Source organism: Dermacentor silvarum, chromosome 7, assembly GCF_013339745.2.
Source record: "Dermacentor silvarum isolate Dsil-2018 chromosome 7, BIME_Dsil_1.4, whole genome shotgun sequence".
Classification (NCBI taxonomy): domain Eukaryota; kingdom Metazoa; phylum Arthropoda; class Arachnida; order Ixodida; family Ixodidae; genus Dermacentor; species Dermacentor silvarum.
The window spans coordinates 91,036,204-91,054,293 of record NC_051160.1 but is presented as its reverse complement, the minus strand read 5'-3'; the positions used below and the strand labels follow the sequence as shown (position 1 = coordinate 91,054,293).

At 46.7% G+C, this 18,090-nt stretch overlaps 1 protein-coding gene across 1 annotated transcript in view; it reads left to right on the top strand.

Annotated features, from left to right (window-relative positions):
• LOC119458269 (uncharacterized protein C19orf47) overlaps positions 1-17,886 on the top strand; it is a 48,113-nt gene extending 30,227 nt beyond the window's left edge. The window contains exons 7-9 of the mRNA XM_037720103.2: positions 857-1,022; positions 2,062-2,235; positions 12,903-17,886. Coding sequence (XP_037576031.1) covers positions 857-1,022; positions 2,062-2,235; positions 12,903-13,150 — 588 coding nt within the window. The 3' untranslated portion in view covers positions 13,151-17,886. The remainder of the gene's footprint in view (positions 1-856; positions 1,023-2,061; positions 2,236-12,902) is intronic.
• Positions 17,887-18,090: the final 204 nt, after the last annotated feature.

Genomic DNA, 18,090 nt, shown 5'->3' with positions numbered 1-18,090 from the left:
CCGATGGCGAAATCATTCGTCAAGTTACGGAGGATTCCGACGACTCCGACACCGAGAACGAAGAGCCAGCTCCTACACAGCCAACGAGCTCGGAGTTGACGCGAGCACTGATGACACTGTCATTGGTGTACAGCGGCAACATGACGTTGACTGAAATTGAGGCAGACATGATCGCGGGCAAGCGGACCGTGCAAAATAAAATAAGCGACTTCTTTGCGCCCAAGTGCTGACCTATGAGGTAGCGCCGGCCACGTCGTATTTTTTTTTTTTTTTAACGGCTCTTTTCAGAGCCACCTAAACGATGCATTGGCTGAATAGCAATGAGAATCTTGTACTCCGGCCGTGACCCTCTCCGTCAGCGAAAAATACCTACCAAAAAGGTGCGTTTTCACGTGCATTCGTTTTTCCGGACTGCCCGATTTCCCGGACGTTTTCGCGGTCCCTTGAGGGTCCGGGAAATCAGACGTCGACTGTATTGAATTAGCGCAAGCCAACTGCATCACAAGCATGAAAATTTGGGCTTGTTGGTACACATTAACTAGAAGTAAGAATAGTAATTATTAGACAGCTCTGTCTATTTCCCTGTGTACTTGTGTTAGGAGCATCTTATTTAGTTGTAACACAAAGCAGCATGCATGGTTTGAAAGGCTAGGCCTATAAAGCACGAACATGAAAGGAACAAAAGGACAACACAAACATTGGAATTTATGTTGCCCTTTGCATTCCTCTTGTGTACGCCTTCTTTACGCCTAACCTTTCAAACCACGAACCTTTACCAACTCACTGCTCTGTCTGTCGTTAAAAGCAGCAATGCGACCTAGCACAATAACTCGTGGCACTCTATACCTCGCCCCAGGCGGGAAACAGCACTGTCTTCCAACGCCTAGGACCAAGCACTGCCGAGGAGCCAGAGAGTGAGCCACCAAAGACTGTGTTGACTACCAAGCGGCAGCTGCCTGCTCCTTACCAAGCCGTCCTGGCAGCTGCAGCCAAGCCAAGCCGAATCATCCAGCTCACTGCCCGTAAGACTCCTTGCTGCACTGTCCTTCCTTACAGCATAACCCTCCGCTGCTGCTATATCAGTGGCTGTGCCATTCATACTTTTATGACGAGGTCGCAGGTTCAACTCTGGGTTGCAGCAATCCCATTTTGATGGGTGCAGAATGCAGAAATGGCCCTGTACAAAGATACGGGTGTTCTTTAAAGAACTCCAGGTCCTCAGGATTAATGTGGAGCCCGCCATTACAGTGCCTCTCAAAGGCCCCGGTGTTGCTTTGAAGCATTAAACCCCATCATTCAGTTACCGCATTTACTCGAATGTAACGCTACCTCAATTGTAACACAAGGGGCGACTTTCCAGTCTCGCCAAAGAAAATAATAAAACCACGAATGTAACGCGAGATGAACGGAAAAAGAAATGGTACATTTATTCAAGGAATTCAGAAGCAAGTACTTTTCGCTCATCATTGTCGTCTGAGGAGGAGGCAGAGCTTTCCTTGAGCAGTATTCTCAGATGATCACTTTCGCGACATTTCACTTTGCGACATATCCGCTTCAAATGTTCTTGTGGCGTTGTTTATTTTTAAGTTCCTGGACACTCGTAGTTTTCTAAACATGGCAAGGCAATTGGTCTTGGTGCACATGAGTAAGCATTGCAAGTTGTGCTTATAATGCAATATGCTGTTGAAAATTATCACTTCGCAAAGTCACAAAGCCATTTGAAGCCAGAAGGCCAAAGTTTACGCATATCCATCTACTAATCATCGTTCCCATGCTGGCCGAACTGCTGTGCTTTCATCTTCCTTAGGCACCAAGACCATAGTTACGGTAATCCTTGTAGTAAACACTATGCCTGGCACGTGGAACGATGATAAGGTAAAATGAAATGGATTGTCACGACATACAACCTCTGCGTTCACGTTCTTGGTGATCCTAACGGCGTATCAGTTGGGAATCACGAGAGCTGCAGACTGCCTGATTAGGTGAAACACTGTCGTGCTTGCCTACTGTGCCATGCTTCAGTTGTTGATGCAGTCGGCTCTTCCGCTCGAATGTTTGCAGCTGCCAACACAGGCAGGCCGCTGATGCGGAGGCAGGTCCTGCCCCCAGCAGCTTCATCTCGCGGTTTGGCCGTAAGCGGCGATTCCGGTGGAGGAGTGATGCTGCGACGGTCGCTGACCGAGGCCACCTCGGGAAGGCTTGGGGGCTCACAGGGACGCTTCACTGCCATTGCAGGTGAGAACCTGAAAGCAGTGTTGCCGCAGCTGCTGATTTATCAATAAGTAAGAGGTCTAATCAGTAGACCTAATAGGTAATCAGTAGGGCTAATAGGATTAGTACCATATTATTTGGTGTATAAGATGGGGCTATTTTTTCCGAAATATTTGTCTGTGCATCTTATACAATGGTGAATCTTATATGTGCATAAAACCATGCTCACTAGTGCGAGCATGTGTGCTGTCTTGCTTTTTTTTCTTTTTTCACAAGTACAAGAGACCTTGTGTGGCAGCATTCTGAAAGAAATTGAGTCTTGTTTTAACATTGGAAGTACTGTGGCAGCAGCAGTAAAGTTCGCCGTCATGTCCTCTGTGATTTAGGTGCCTCCATCATTGGAGGTAATGCTGTCGTCATAATTTAGCTTTTATTAAAGGGGTCCTGAACCACCCCTCGCACTTGGTGAAAAAACAGTCTGCGGATAGCATACGCTGCCATGAACATCTCATCCAAATTTTGCAATCGTGCACGGCACGTGGAGCTCGCATGTAGAGCGCGAAGTCCCCATTTTCTCAAACACTCTTTTTAACAGAAGCATATTTTTCACTCTTTTCTGGGCGCTTGATTTCGTAATGTAGCAGATTCCCATACGCTGCTGCTATTGGCCAATAGCTGATATCAATCAAGAAGGGTGTTTGGATCAGCATTTAGGTGAAGGGTGTTTGGACCCAGGGTGTTTGGACCCAGCCCCTACTGAACCCCATGTATTGGCTACCCACTTAAGCGGTAGCTGCTCATTGCCCACCAAACGGTTAGTGTGTACTATTTTCTTTCTTGTCCTACGCGCACAGGCACAAAATCGGCAAAATGCCATGTGCGCAGACATTCGATTCTCGAGCTGCGACGCCCGGACGACAGTCGTCAGCTATAGTGACATTAAAACATGGCCACCATGATGTATTTGCTGTTCGTATAACTGTTGCCGATTGCAGCGCACAAAAGTGTTGCCTTCGAGATTGGCCTCCGGTAACGCGAAGACTTTGCCGGTTGGGGTGCGAATTCTCTGTTGCCGGCGAATCCAATCCAATTCAAGTACAGTAGAACCCCGCTGTTACGTTTTTCACGGGACCGTAAAAAAAAATGTAAGAGCCAGGAAACGTAAGAGCCGAGAAACGGGAAAAATTGAAAAATGAGAGCAGTGGTGATTGGCACACAATTTTATTTCAGTGCTAGCGCTTGAAAAAATCGTGACGCGTTGCCTGGCGCATTTTCTCACGCCCCAGCAGCACGAGGCGTTTTTCGAGAAGCTGCAGTGCCGTGTGGCACTCGACATCGTCGCTTGAGCTCACGTACCTTCTGAGCAAATCTAGTGCCGTTACGGCCGACGAGGAGGTTGGATCCAGCAGCTGCTCCCTTTCCTCCTCCTCCTCCTCAACTTCGTCTTCACTGCTGCACACATCGGCACACTCGGTCACGATTTCGTCCACAGATAAAACCTCGGAGGTGACAACGGCGTCATCAATAGAAACGTAATCACTGTACGCGATTCCATCACCAACAGTTTGCATCGCTGTGCAGAGTTCGTCGCAGTCGGCGAAGGCTTCATCTCCAACGGCTTCCGTGCCGTCTACACGCGCGCTGAAGCACTTCGCGAAGCAGTGTTGAACCGTACTTGCAGTGACAGCGCTCCACGCCGAAGCTAAATAGTGCATGGCATCTATGATTGTGATGCCTGTCGGCTGTTTGCCACGCTCCACATTGGCCAGAGATCGCTTTACAATGCATTTCCGGTAGAAGTGCTTTACGTTTTTGATTATGCCAGCGTCCAAGGACTGAAGGTGGCTTGTGGTGTTGGCGGGCAGAAAAACCACCTTGATATTTCGTAGCGACTTGGTGTCTTTCGGATGTGCGGAGCAGTTGTCTAGAAAAAGAATTACTTTCCTTTCCTGGCAGCCCATCTTCGAGTCAATATAAGACAAAAACTCTTCAAAAAGCGAGCATGTCATCCAGGCCTTGCTATTGTTCCTGTAATGGCAGGGCAGGTGGCGAATATTCTTAAAGCAGCGTGGGTTCCGAAATTTGCCGATAACCCAGGGTTTCATCAATTCGGAGCCATCTGAGTTGCAGCACAGCAGCACTGTTAAGCGTTCCTTGCTGCATTTTCCTCCGTGGCAAGCCTCACCTTTTAGGCTCAGTGTCTGGGATGGCTGCACTTTGAAAAAAAGGCTTGCTTCATCGGCATTGAAGATATCCCTGGGTGCTGTGGCCGCTGATAACGGACGCCACGGTCTCTTTCCAGGCGTCAACGGTTGCTGTGTCGACGCTAGCAGCCTCTCCATTGACCGTCCGGTAGCATATTCCATGCCTCTTCTTGAATCGGTCGATCCATCCATTTGACGCAGAAAAACTGTCGATGCCCAGCTTGTCGGCAATCTCAATTGCTTTTTCTCGCAAGATGGTGCCGTCAAAGTTGACTCCTGCGGCCCTCGCTTGTTTAAACCACTTGAATACGGCTTCATCAAGCGGCATGTGCTCCACACCCCGGGCTTGCTTGCATCCGCCGGCAAAGTTTCTGGCGTTTTCTTCAATTTCGCTCCTTCTTGCGACAATGGTTTGAGAGTTGAAGGCGTTAGTCCTAGTTCCTTCGCTAAACACACCCTCTTCTGCGTCGGATTTTCCTCCACATCGCGGAGGATATTCAGCTTCTCTTGCAGCGAAAATGCTTTTCGTTTTCTTGATCCCATCCTGGTGGTAGACTATGCTTCCACGGCAGTCAAACAAAGAGCGCTCAGACTGGAGCCAAAAACTTTTTTTCTGCACGTCCGTGCGACCTGAACCGAAGGAGATGAGCGATGGCGCAAGGGAGCCACTACACACAGTCAGCCACGTTGACAAGCAGGAGCGTTTGGCGCAGCGGCAGGCAGACAACTTGGAGCGTCGGAGTTATAATGTCGAAGCGGAAGAACGAAGCTAGCACAACCACTTCATGCGACGACTCGCAACACAAAGGCAGCGCGAGATAACAACTGCGGGAAGCAAGGACGGACCACTTGGACGCGATGACGATGAGTCCACGCCAACGCGACGGCCCTCTGGGCATCGGAAACGAATCTCGAAGGCCCTGCTTTTATATGCATGCGCCGAAACAAATTTTAATGCTAAAAACTCGCCACCTATAAATAGTAAATACTGATCTCGAAGGCCATAATTTTGCTGGCGGGAGCCGGAAACGTAATGGGCTTTGCCCATTGTGCAGCTAATCCTACAGTCAAGTCAAGTCAAGCTACGTGAAAAGTCAATATGGCCGTCGGCACTGGCCGTTTAGAGTGCCGATTCGCGACGTAACATGCGGGAACGTTCCCACACTTGTGACGTAACAGCAGGGTTCCTAATGCATTGGGTTCTATGGGAGCTGTGCCGGGACCGGCCGAAAACGACGTAACAGCCAAGAAAACGCAGCACCCAGGAACGTAACAGCGGGGTTCTACTGTAGTAACCACACAGAATCACTTTTTTTCTTCATTCCACCCGCGCGTTTGCGGTCGTGGTGTTGTAGTAGTGTTCAACGGTCTTTGCTGCGGTGTGTCGTGTTTATTGTTTCTTTTTCTTGTTTCGTCTGTGTGGGGTGCGGTTGAATTCAGACATGAAGACTGGATTATGCCGAAGTATTACATTCTGAGTGTGAAAGAAAAACTGTAAATTATTCGTTCATTGAGAATTGAGCAAAGAAATCTGCGGTCGCCCAGGAAAAGAACTTGTCCTTGACGACTCTGTGTGGTGTGTGGAACACTCACGAAAAGTTGGAGTGGCACAGTTAACAACTTGAAGAGGGGCCCGTATCAGAGACTTGGCTTTTCCCGAACTTGAAAAAGGCACTGCTGCTTTAGTTGAAGAAGGTGCGGAGCTTGAACTTGCCAATTAGTGGTCCCCTTCTGGCTGAGAAAGCGCAAACTTTCGCAGCTCAGCTTGACTGCAGTGGTTTTGCCTGCAGCAACGGCTGGCTGTTGCGATTCAAAGCCCGCTACGACATAGTCAGAAAAGCTGTGTGAGGTGAGGCTGCTGCAGCAGACAGAGACTGCCCCGATGAGTGGCAGAATGACCGTTTGCAGGAAGCTTTGGCAACCTACGCTGCCGCCGACATCTTTAACTTTGATGAATCGGCACTTTTCTACTGCCTGCTTCCTAACAGGACACTGGCATTTAAAAATGAAAACTGCACCGGCGGTAAACACACAAAAAATCGAATATCATTTGCCTTCGGCATGAACATGACCGGTAGTGAGAAGCTGCCACTCCTGGTGATCGGCAGGACGGGAAATCCGCGGTGCTTCAAAGGCACCCGTCTGCCATCCGGTGTTGTTTATAAAAACAACCAAAAGGCGTGGATGACCGCTCAGCTTTTCGAAGAGTACATGCTCCAGCTGGACCGGCGTTTTGCCGCCCAGCAAAAGAACATACTTATCGTGCTTGACGAGGCATCAATGCATGTCTATTTACCGTATTTACTCGAATCTAGGCCGACTCTGATTCTAAGCCGACCCCCAAAAGTTCGAAGCCAGAAAAAAAAAAAAGAAAGAAAACTTGCCTCGAATGTAGGCCAAACGAAAAAGTGAGGACAGCATTCGCAAAATGAAACACTATTTATTAAATATGAACATGCTGAGCTCATTCTATGTCACCATCGCTGCTAGCGTCGTCGCTATCTTCCTTACTGCTGACATCTTCAAACAGTGCACTATATTCAGTACCATCAAGCACATTAGAGATGCTGCAGTTTTTGAAGGAACGCACGATCAATGTTCCTGGGTAAATGCCATCCTCGTTGCGGCGCACGCAAAAAGCATCTCCCGTGGCCCCCTTTAACGACAGACGTTTTTCTTATCGGTGTCGAAGTTCCGCCCAGCTTGAACGTTAGACGATGCCTCTACGGCTAGCACAGCTACCGTATTTGCTCGATTCTCACGCGCTCTCGATTGTAACGCGCACACATTTTCCATGAGGAAAAAAAAAGTCCTTTACAGTACCGCGCACCTCATGCTTTCAAACAGAAATACAACTTTCTGTCATTTGGAAAAACAGATTTGCTCCTGATGCACTGAAGTTGTGATCAATAAAAGAAGTCGCAGTTTCGCCCGAAAGGCGATGCATCGAATGCGATAGCAAATTAGTAGACCGCTATACGAAATAAGGATTGCAGCTTTATCGGCCGTATAAAGTGGCAAATATTAGATTACTTAATAAATTAACAAGCACGGTGTCACGTTCGCACAAGCAAACATGAACACATCTCGCTCGTTGACCACGGAAACGAACTGTCAAAACACTGGAGACGAAGCGCGCCTTTGTGCTGGCATGCCTCTCGCTTCAACGCAGCGAAAACACGGCGCGCGGCAGACTTTCCCCATCGCAGATTGCTTTGAAGATAGGGCCAAGGCGATCATATCGCCGAAGTGGATCGTCGCAGATTACGTCCTGCTTCGGTCCACTGAAACTATTCCGCATTGCTTTGCTGGCAAAAATCCTCTCCTTCTGTTTGCGCCAGTCCCGCTCGCAAGTTTTGGATTCTCCAAACGCCTGTGATGCAGCCCGATTTTCGTCCGTCTCCGCACACATGATCACTTTCCTTTTAAATGCAGCATCATGATGAACTTGGTACTTCATGCTTATAGAGCAGACGCAGAGAGCGTGAAGTCAGATGGTAGACTATTCTCTAAGCACGTGTACTGCAGTACACAGAGGAAGCTACGGCATGCTACGGTAGCTAGGCTAGAGAGTAGCTAGGCTCGACCATTGGCCCGATGTGCGTGGGAGGCGGCCATTTTGAAGTGCCGACACAGATTTAGGGTCGTGTTAAAAGTGCGTGTTAGATTCAAGTTAATACGGTATTCGTTAGAAAGCGGCACTATAGTGGCATCGCCCGTTTAGTGCCATTACAGTAACCGCACACCGTGCGCCGATGCAGCACCATACCGATACAACGCAGGTCAAAATGGCGACGTCCCTCGTGTACTTCAATTGGCTACTGGCGCGGCTAGTAGCGGCTGCGATACTGACTTTTCTAGATGGCGCTAACTATGCACCATATTTATAAGTTTCAGTTAAAAACTGGCGCATTTTTTAAAATCCTTGAATCAAAGCCGACCCTAGAGTTTCGTATATGATTATTTGAAAAAAAAAACTATCAGCCTAGATTCGAATAAATACGGTAGATAACTTAGCAAGCATCAAGCTGCTGTTCTTGCCGCCCAACATGACAGCGCTCGCCCAGCCCCTCGATCAGGGCATCATCCGCTCTGTGAAGCAGATAGATATACTGGAAGAATCTGTTGCGCAGAATGTTGCTCGCCATGGATAACGATAAGACCTACTCAATAGACCTTCTGGATGCCATACACCTGCTTGCACACTCCTGGATGCAGGTCCTGCGTGCGACTGTGCAGAACTGTTTCGAGCGACCGAAATTCATCTCGCGTGAAGGCAGCAACGAAGAGGTCGATGAGGACACCAAAGACTGCGAGAGCCTCCTTGCGGAGGTACTAGAGTGGCAAGGTGATGCTGCGGAGCAAGTGAATTTTGACATTTTCTGAGACGTCGATGGCGACGTTGTTGCATCCCCGAAGTTCTCGGATGGCAACATTGTGGCCGCCGTCGCATTTGCCCAGCTTCAAGTGAAAGTGATGACGACAACGATGATGTGAAAGTGGACAACGGCCCTTCATTATCTGACGTGGCGCATGCTTTCAGCGTCATGCGAGCTTTCACAGAGAAGCGGAGCCTCATGGACAAACTGGCTTGTGGCCTTACTGAGTTTGAAGATGCCGTCGTCATGGCAAGGCCACCACGGCGGCAAGTGAAGATCGCCGATTTTTTGCTACCTTCCCGCAAATAAAGCCTGTCTGAGTGTGTGTTTGAGAGCATCGTGACGTAGTTCTTTTCCGGCCAGTAAGTAGCCGCTAAACTGGCATTGGAGGTTAATTCGTTCATCGTTAAGTTCAACCTAAACGTCGTTCCTGGCCGAATATGTATTATGTATTAACTGTAACGGGCTCTGTAGGCCACTAACAGTCAGTAGATGTGGAATGTCGCTTATGCTAACTCCATCCGCAAGTGGCAGTACGACGTTTCGATGAAGTTTGTGGATCTGTTCCATATTTGACACCCTCCAGTTTTCTGCTGATTTGGCTTTAATCATTTACTAAAGCACTTCACGTATGTAAATATCTTCCATCTGTTCAGGCAGCCATAGCAGCTTAACTTCTGTAGGCTCAGGGTCTATCACAACACAGCATCGGCCTCGAACCACAAGTGACTAGCCTGATTTTAGCTAGCCCTGTCTTACAAATCACCATACACACAAGTGACATTTGAAGTTGTCCCATCAAGCTTATGTACTTGAGTTCAGTAACATTCCGAAGACCATCTCTATCTACCATATTTACACGATTGTAGGTCGACCCATTTTTTCAAATTTGGCAATCCAAAGTTGGGGGGGTCGACTTAGAATCGAAACCGAACCGTGTACCGCTAGTAACGGCAAGAGAAACGAGAAATCAGGGGTGCTACGACGTGGTTACAACTTTGCACCGATGTTTTTATGGTTATGGTAGAAGCGCAGCATAATAATTTACTGTATTGCATACATTTTGATTGCGCGCACCACGAGCGCACGGCTCTTGTGGGAGCATCGATCATGGAAGAGCCACCGTTTAGGGGGTATTGGTAGATGGCGGAAGAGCCGCCGTTTGGGGGGTTTGGTAGCTGGCGGAAGAGCCGCCGTTAGGGGGTATTGGTAGTTGCCGGAAGAGCCGTCGTTTGGGGGGTATTAGTAGTTGGCGGAAGAGCTTTTCTTTGAGGTACGATTGTTTTCGACGGCCGCGCGCATCTGTCACTTCTGCTGTTGTGCTGAATCGTCGCAGCCTGTCATGAGTGCCAAGAACTTTCGGCGCTCGTTCTCAGCAGCGTTCAAACGGGCTGCTATCCTCCATGTTGAGGAAACTAACAACTGCGCAGCGGGACGCAAGTCTGGAGTCAGTGAACGTGTGGTGCGGCAGTGGCAGATTCAGCGCGAGAAAATTTGGCCTCACTGGCTACTGTGTGCGGGTGGGTCCTCTCTGCGTGGGGGGCTGTACCGCGCGATGTCGTGGTGCGGTCTTTCTCGAAGTGTGGACTCACTTTTGATGACGACGTGCTGTGGGACCGCAGCAGCTATGACGGCAGCAGTACCAGTGAGGTCAACTCTAGTGACGATGAGTAGTCTTAGCAACCCCATCAATAAATTTCCCTTGTGTGCAATTTTGGGGGGGGTCGACCTACATTCGAGTCGACTTACAATTGTGTAAATACGGTAAGTCTTGGGCCCAGTACGGATGACCAGCGAGGTCTGCATGCAGAAAAACCGAGTCCCCGACGAGCTTACGAGAGGGCATACGAGGCAGGATGATACGGTAATCATTACTGCTGGTAGAAAACTGTGCAGTACCTCGGCTTAAAGCCAAACTGATCCTTTGTGGCGGAGAACATCAAAAACGTAACCATTTAGGATGGCGTCTTCGTCTTTCTCTGTGCATTCCTCTCATGCCAACACCAACGAGCTCTTTGCGATGAACACTGCGTGTTGATGATTATGATTCCCATACTATGGCATATACCTACAATAGAAGAGCGGCCAGGAAATGTGTTCGTGTGTTAATATGTTGATTTTCATACTATGGCACATAGCCACAGAGGGGGATTGGCCAAAAATTGGCAGGAGGTACATATCGGGCCAGTGCCAACTAGGTTTGAGATGATCGCCGTGGGCTGCTGATGATTATGATTTCAATAGTACTATGGTACTCGACCAAAAAAAAAGTTCACGGACCACGGGATCTCAGAAAACGCTAAATATCCGAGCAGCCTTTAAAAGTAGCTGGTAAAACCGTGCATCACAATGTTGTTCGCATATACCAGTAGAGGCTGCAAATGGGAATACCAGGCTGAGTTTTGAGGCTGCGGAGCAATTCAGCTTTTTGTCAGATCCCTTGGTCCGTAAACTTTTTTGGTCGATAGTACATACCCACAGCAGGGTATCGACGAAGATGCATGTCCACATGTTGGTTATGATGATGACGGTCATAATCAGCACTTGGGGTTGGCCAAGAAACTGCCAGTACAATGGCACATACCCACAATGGAAGACTGACCAAGAACTGGCCAGTACACTTATAATGGGCAGCAATGAAGAAACACAAGCCTATATAAGAGCCTATACATTGCATAGCAGGGTACGTCAGACCACATGCGCGTGCCAATTTCCTTTACAACAAAGGCACAGGAATGAAATGGGAAAAGTTGTGGCATTTCATTAACCACATAACATAGATTCCAACATGTGCATTAGATCTGCGTAATTTTCATTTTCCCTTCTTTTTATTTATTTCGAGAGTAGAGGAAATGTTTTAAACATAGCCCAGTTCACCACATTTACAATTCACAATATTCTAGCCTAGCTGTGGCAGCATTTGTTTTCACCACTGACGGCTACAAAGAAACCTTACGAGTGGAATATAGAGACAATCGTAAACACACATTAGAAATTTACATGTTATCAGGCTATTATCAAACCAAAATAGTGTCGCAAGCAGCCTACTTTGTAGTTTTCACATTGCATATGCTCGCAGCAACCCAGCAAGGGCCCAGCGGGAGTCCACCTCCTTTTCGCTTCATGTAGGCGCAAGCCAGCGAACATTGTGCATTGTGCTGCCGCGTCTCCATCGGCCACGCAATGTTCACTGTGAACGTTCGCTCCATGTAGCTCAGGCTTAACAAGAAAAACTGTGTAGGAAAAGGAGGTGGAAACACACTTCATTCAAATCAACTGGAAGTAGACAACATTTACGCCATCGCATAACTTTATCCCCACAGACGCGGGACATAGCGATGGCCGCACAATGTAAAAGTTGAGGGGTATTGCCGCAGCTTGAGAGGAGGGTAATGTTTAACCACTCGTACCTGTTTTATTGAAGTGCGCTGACACAAGATTCTTGTAAGAACGAATTTCTTGAGAGATACCCTCACGTTAGGCGTACGGCAGAAACTGTTCCAGGGACCCTTTAAATTTTACAAAAGTACGAATTTTGGTTGCGAAGCAGGCTCACTTGTCGGACTCCAACCATAGCCTCATACCCTTGGAAGTCTTATTGTGCTTGGAGCAAGTTTATTCAGGCAAGTTCCTGAAGCAAGCGAAACTGGCGACTGCGAACTCATTGAGAAAGTGACTTTTCTCAAGAATTTAGTGTGTTGCTTGTCAGTCTCTGCTGTTCCAAGTTTGCTGCTGCTTGCGTGTGGCATCTAAAGGTGGATCATTATTAATAAAGTGCGTATCGCTCAAAAGGTTTATTTTTTTATCATATGCAGTCAAACCTAAATATAACGAACCTCGATTTAACAAAATTCATGATGCAATGAACTATTCTTATTTCCCCATCTTAGTTCTATTGAATTAAAGAAACCTCGATATAACAAAGTTTTTCGCGGCAAGTACAACTTCATTATATCGAGGTTTGACTGTGTAGATATATATATATATATAATTTATTTCTGCTATTGCATTCCCTTCCTTTGTTGTGTCTTCGGGATTTTTCCTAAATTTAATGTTCACGGGACAGCATGTATGCATAAGCTAATGCCTCTCTCTCCTTCCGGTGCAGGCATCGCATCACCGAGGTTGGTCGCGGCCCGTGACCGCCTGGGGCCCAAGGTGCAAACGTCGCCAACAGCTGGCGTTGTTCGGACGTCAATTCGCGCGACAGTGCCAACGTCGGCAGTGGCCGCTACCCGGAAGGGAAGCGCTGTGGTGCTGACATCGAAGCGTGCAGCCCCGCTCTCTCGCGTGGGCTTCAGCGGTAGCACTGCTGCTCCACAAAGCGTCTTTTCTCGTCTCGGCGCAAATCAATAGCAGGGTGCCATCTATTAACGTTGTTACAATTCATCATCAACACTGCTTCTCTGTTTTGCTCTCGCTCTCTGTCACCGGGTTTTGGGAATACCTAGGCGGCTTCTGGCCGATTGTGCTTCGGTGTGTCGGATACTTGGGTTGGTTGAATGTAAGTTACACGGTAAGTAGCTACACAGTTGCTTTGCATTGAATAGGCAGGTGGGTTTGGTTCGTACTGCTCCGTATAAAATGCTTGCCATTTATTTTCAAAATAACTTATCTTCCAGGCTAAACATTTGTTCACTCGATAAAGTGGTATATTGGGCCAGTTTGTATTCGGTGAGCATAGAAATGACGAGGCATGTAGGCGTTCTTAAGTAGGAATGAATATGCACAGGCTTGGTATGTCTGTGTAGTGTATGGGAAGTTGCCAGATGTACCACACGTCTGGGTATTCCACATCTTTAAAACCAGCCTTGTGAACATTTCTTAAAGTGGTGCACTCAGCTAGCAGTGCGCTTTGAAACCTGAAAATTTTACCAGAAAACCATACAAAATGTATCTGATAGAAGGGATATCAATGTCACCGGGTGCAGGTAATAACGCTTACAGCATTCAGAATGACCTGAAGATGATTTTCATTTTTGTTATATGCTGTTTTCTGAACATATTGTAAAAAACCTTTTCATCTTCCAGGGGTGCAGCTTTGCCAGACTTTTGCGGCCTGATGCACGCAGTTCAGTAGCTTTTATCTCAGCACTTGAGTTTTCTAACAGTCAGTGCACATGCATTGTCCAGATTGGGTGCTGCATTTTGCTTTGCATGCGAAACTGTCGCTGTGAACATTTCGTAGGCTGTGCGGCCAATGAGCAGGAATGGATTTTCGTGGGTTTTCAGCCCTAGTTTTCAGTTTAGGAAGTCTTACAGCCTATCTCCGCATTTCTAGCGCTGCCCTAGTAAAATGAAACAACTTGGCTGACATTCCTGCAAATGTGAACAGACCAATGTGACATTATCACGACAGTAGGGCCTGAATGTAGGAAGGTGGGGACAAAGGAAATACATGGGGTACCGTGGGAATTTGCAGCAAAACACGAGGATGCCATCCAGCACTCTTATGAAGAAAGTGGATGACACCCATTTCAGAGAAAGAAGGCATAAAGTACCTCAAGGGTGCACCACACCCATGACCAGATCCAGTCCTTGAGGTCAGCCACTGAACATCGGATGGTCTTGGTGTGAAGGAACACTGTGCTGCGGAGCGCAGACAAAAACTGTTATTATAACGACAGTGAGGCAAAAAAAAGTGTATTAGCAAGAGTAAGCAAGATACGTGGTCACATGTCTTTTTTTTTGGTCACATGGCATGTGTGACAGTGTGTATCAGTAGCACTAAATGAAAAAGAAATTGAACTTAAAAAAGAAAACGATGCCCATGCGACTTGATGTATAGATAGAAAAAAAAAGCCATGTGATGGTGCATCTTGCTTACTCTCGTTGTATACACTTTTTTTCCGTCGCTGTCATTAAACAATTAGCTTCATGTGTGTCTAATGTCTTGGTTCTTTAAGTCCGTGCCAAAAGTATTCTTTCGCAGCGCAGTGTTCCATCATGTCACAGAAACAACTAGCCTACTGCAGCACATTATTGAGCGCCGGTGCTTGGAGACGCACATGGTCAGCGAATGCGGCGCGTTCCCGTGGCAGGCAATAAATGCTCGGTCGGTCATTTTGCATGATAGGCAGATAGGTGTCATGAGCGGGTACAAGAGAGCAAGGCTGTCGGGCATCCGCCAACTCCTTCACACATCCATTGCATGGGCCACCACGTGGGGCTTGTTCCACCTGAGGTCATTCGAAGGTCTTCAGAAACTGAAAATACAGTTTTGTCCCCATGGTTCCATTGCTGCAGCAGGGTCTGTCGACTAAGAGTGTTGTTGTAACTGCAAATCTGCATCCAGTGTCCCTGTCGCTCTCTCTCACTACTTTCGTTATAGGCATGTGACGTATGTGATGCGGACAGCAAAGCCACCGAGGTTGAATGACATCTGTCGCAGATGTTTCGAGAGTCACAAAGAGAGCGGAAACGAGAAGCAGTACTCTTGACTTTTGCAGCACCACTTTTTTTTACATCATCTCGTCATGTCATTACCGAGTTCAATGGAATCCCTGTTAAAACATTACCGCATGCATTCCCATGATTATGTATGCTTTCCATACTAGCCATGCACAAATCGCGGTGCCTGGCATAACCCATGTTGATTCGCTGTCGTATCACATTCGCGCTATTTTGGTGCTGATAGTACAGAACATATAAAGAATTACAGGAGTGTGTGCAGAAATGTTTTAGCAAGGACAAGCAGCTGTTACACAATGTGTTTTCTTTTTAGTTAATTAAATTATCCCATCAATGTGTCAGCGGTCTGTGAGCCATGTCCGACTTCTGCTACGGTGTGTCGTTCTCAGCTGCAACACAATTTCGTAGTGTTCACAAGCGCATCATCTCTTGTTCATCAGTGTTGTGTAAGGCGGTTGCTCTGTCAACTGTGCATGAGGCATTTCTGCTGTTTGAAAGAATATGGCTTTTTTTTTTTTATTACATCAAGTAAGTGCTATCACCAGTCTAATTTTTCTGACTAGTGTTACAGCAGTGTTGAAGTACACATTTATTGCTCACTTGCACTTGAATGTGCTGCAGCCATCTGCTTTGCCTCTTAACTAAGAAGACTGAAGTCAATTCGAAGCATATTGGTAACAGTAAGAAGCTCACAGCAGGGGTTGCCGAAGCAGGAACACCTTTGCATCGAGGGATATGTATTCAATGTGCAGTGGTCCCTTGGCCTTGTGTCGCATTAGGTGTGCCCATGATAGGTCTCCAGACCCAACACTGACCCTAAAGCTTTGTTAAAAAGGTAAGAACATAGCTGCAGCATTCATTAACAAAACTGCAAGAGTCAGCGTTACTTTAGAACTTGCTTGTGCATGTGCCAAAAGCTGTAGGCGACTGCTAGTCGCTGCATCAAGTTCTGAGCACCAATCTATGGATCTGGGTCATTGGTCACAGTTGCCTGGTAGTATAGGTTAATGTTATATTCTTGTTCTTCCTGAGTTTACATTTGTCGGTTACAACGCTATGCACGCGATATTGCAACAGTGGCTTCCTGCACGCAACTATATCACCGTAAATAGCACTTTTAAGTTTGACCAATGTTTGACGAATGCCCTAGGTTGGCCCCCTGATCCTGTGTTTCTAGGGAAGTTAAATTCATTGCACGATTACAGAAGCGCTTTGAGTGGGCGCATGTTCTCCATGTTGCAGTGTGCACACGAGGCACTGTGACATTTTTTTAATGTTTCTTGCAAGAGTGCAAGCTGAAACAGTTGGACCATTCTGCTGACATGTCTTATGCCTGCAGTGTGCTCTTGATGTTTTAGTTATCGGGCACAGTGAGGGACCTTGTTTTGTTTGCACTTTTTTTTTTTGTAGATCTGATTTGCACAAACCTTTCTAGAAGTCTTCATAGAAGAAGAGAAGGAAGTAAAATCTGAATGCTCACAACGTGACGAAGGATACCTTAGGGGTCATGACTGTGACGCACGAGCCCATCACTGTCATTTCATTCGTTATGAAAGTGCCATTGTTGTATATGTTTGTGTTGTCGCCCCCTTCATGTCTCAAAGACAAACGCACGACCTAGGCTGTGGTCAGCCTGTGTGTATATGCGTCGGAGGGCTTTCACACGTCTAGGGCTTTTTGCGTGCTATAATCTTGTCGTGGTAACTCAACTGGGGAAAGTTTGATTGAAACTAAGAGTTATGCTCCTAAGTAGCATTCTGATGTAAGCGCCACCATCACCAGCGATGTTAGCGTAAAGCCATGCACCGACTTTAAACAAAAACGTTTGTGAGAAGCAGTTCAACTGTTGAGTCAGCTTTACTTTTTCTTTTTGAGTTTTCTTTCCAACTGATTCTGCGAGGTGCAGTGCAACTTTTATTGACTAAGCCTCCACACTACATTCTCCTATTTATCGGTGGGCAGTAGTAATTTGAGTGCAGAGATTCTATTGATTTTTTTTATTTTGAGCTTGATGTATATTGTTCATTTGTTAATTATTTCCTGCTGCATACTTTCATGTCACCATCTTCAGTACACCTTAGTTAGACCATCTCACGAACAAACGGCCCAAAATTCGGTTGTCAGTAACTGGCAGGTTGGAACAGTCACGCACACAGATGTCCTGGGAATTGGTCCACGTTTGCATCTGAGGCTTGAGCCTGCAGAGACATTCAAAACAAAATACCACTGAAAAGGTGCAGACAAAGTGGGCAAAAAAAAAAGCTGACGGTAGGTATAGACGCCAGTGCAGAAGTGAGACATTCTTTGACAGCACACACTGCTTAAATAATGGTCAAAACATGCACCTGAAGCCACTATAAGCTCAGTTAATAAAAGGAAGAGCTTGCAGCAAACAGTTCATAAAGCAGACGGCAAAGCTTGTTTGGTTAACCGAGCCCAATTTAGTGTAGTATCCACTTGGTACTCCATACAATCTGAATCGCCTCAGTTTTGTAGCATACATTGATTGTTTCCAGAAATTTACCATTAGGCTTGTTTCTTTTATATGTAAGCTATTCTCCAGTGCTTAAATGGGACAACCGTCTTTCTGTCTTTTTTATACTGTTGTCCCATTTATATGCTGGCAAATAGCATTGGTTGTTCTTTGCAAGTGTACATGCAGTAAAATATGTTTCCAAGTACCCTTATCACCTATTTTCTGCCCCTTGTCAGTCTCTCAATCCACATGTTCTACTATCAAGCCACGTTATGCTCAAGTGGCAAACACTCTTGTTTGCAAAAAGCTGTGTAGAGTTGAAGCTCCATTCTTTTCCTTTGTAGCTACAGTACAATAACCAATTTTAGAAGCAGAGCATTTACTATGTGTACTGTGGTTACCCAAACAC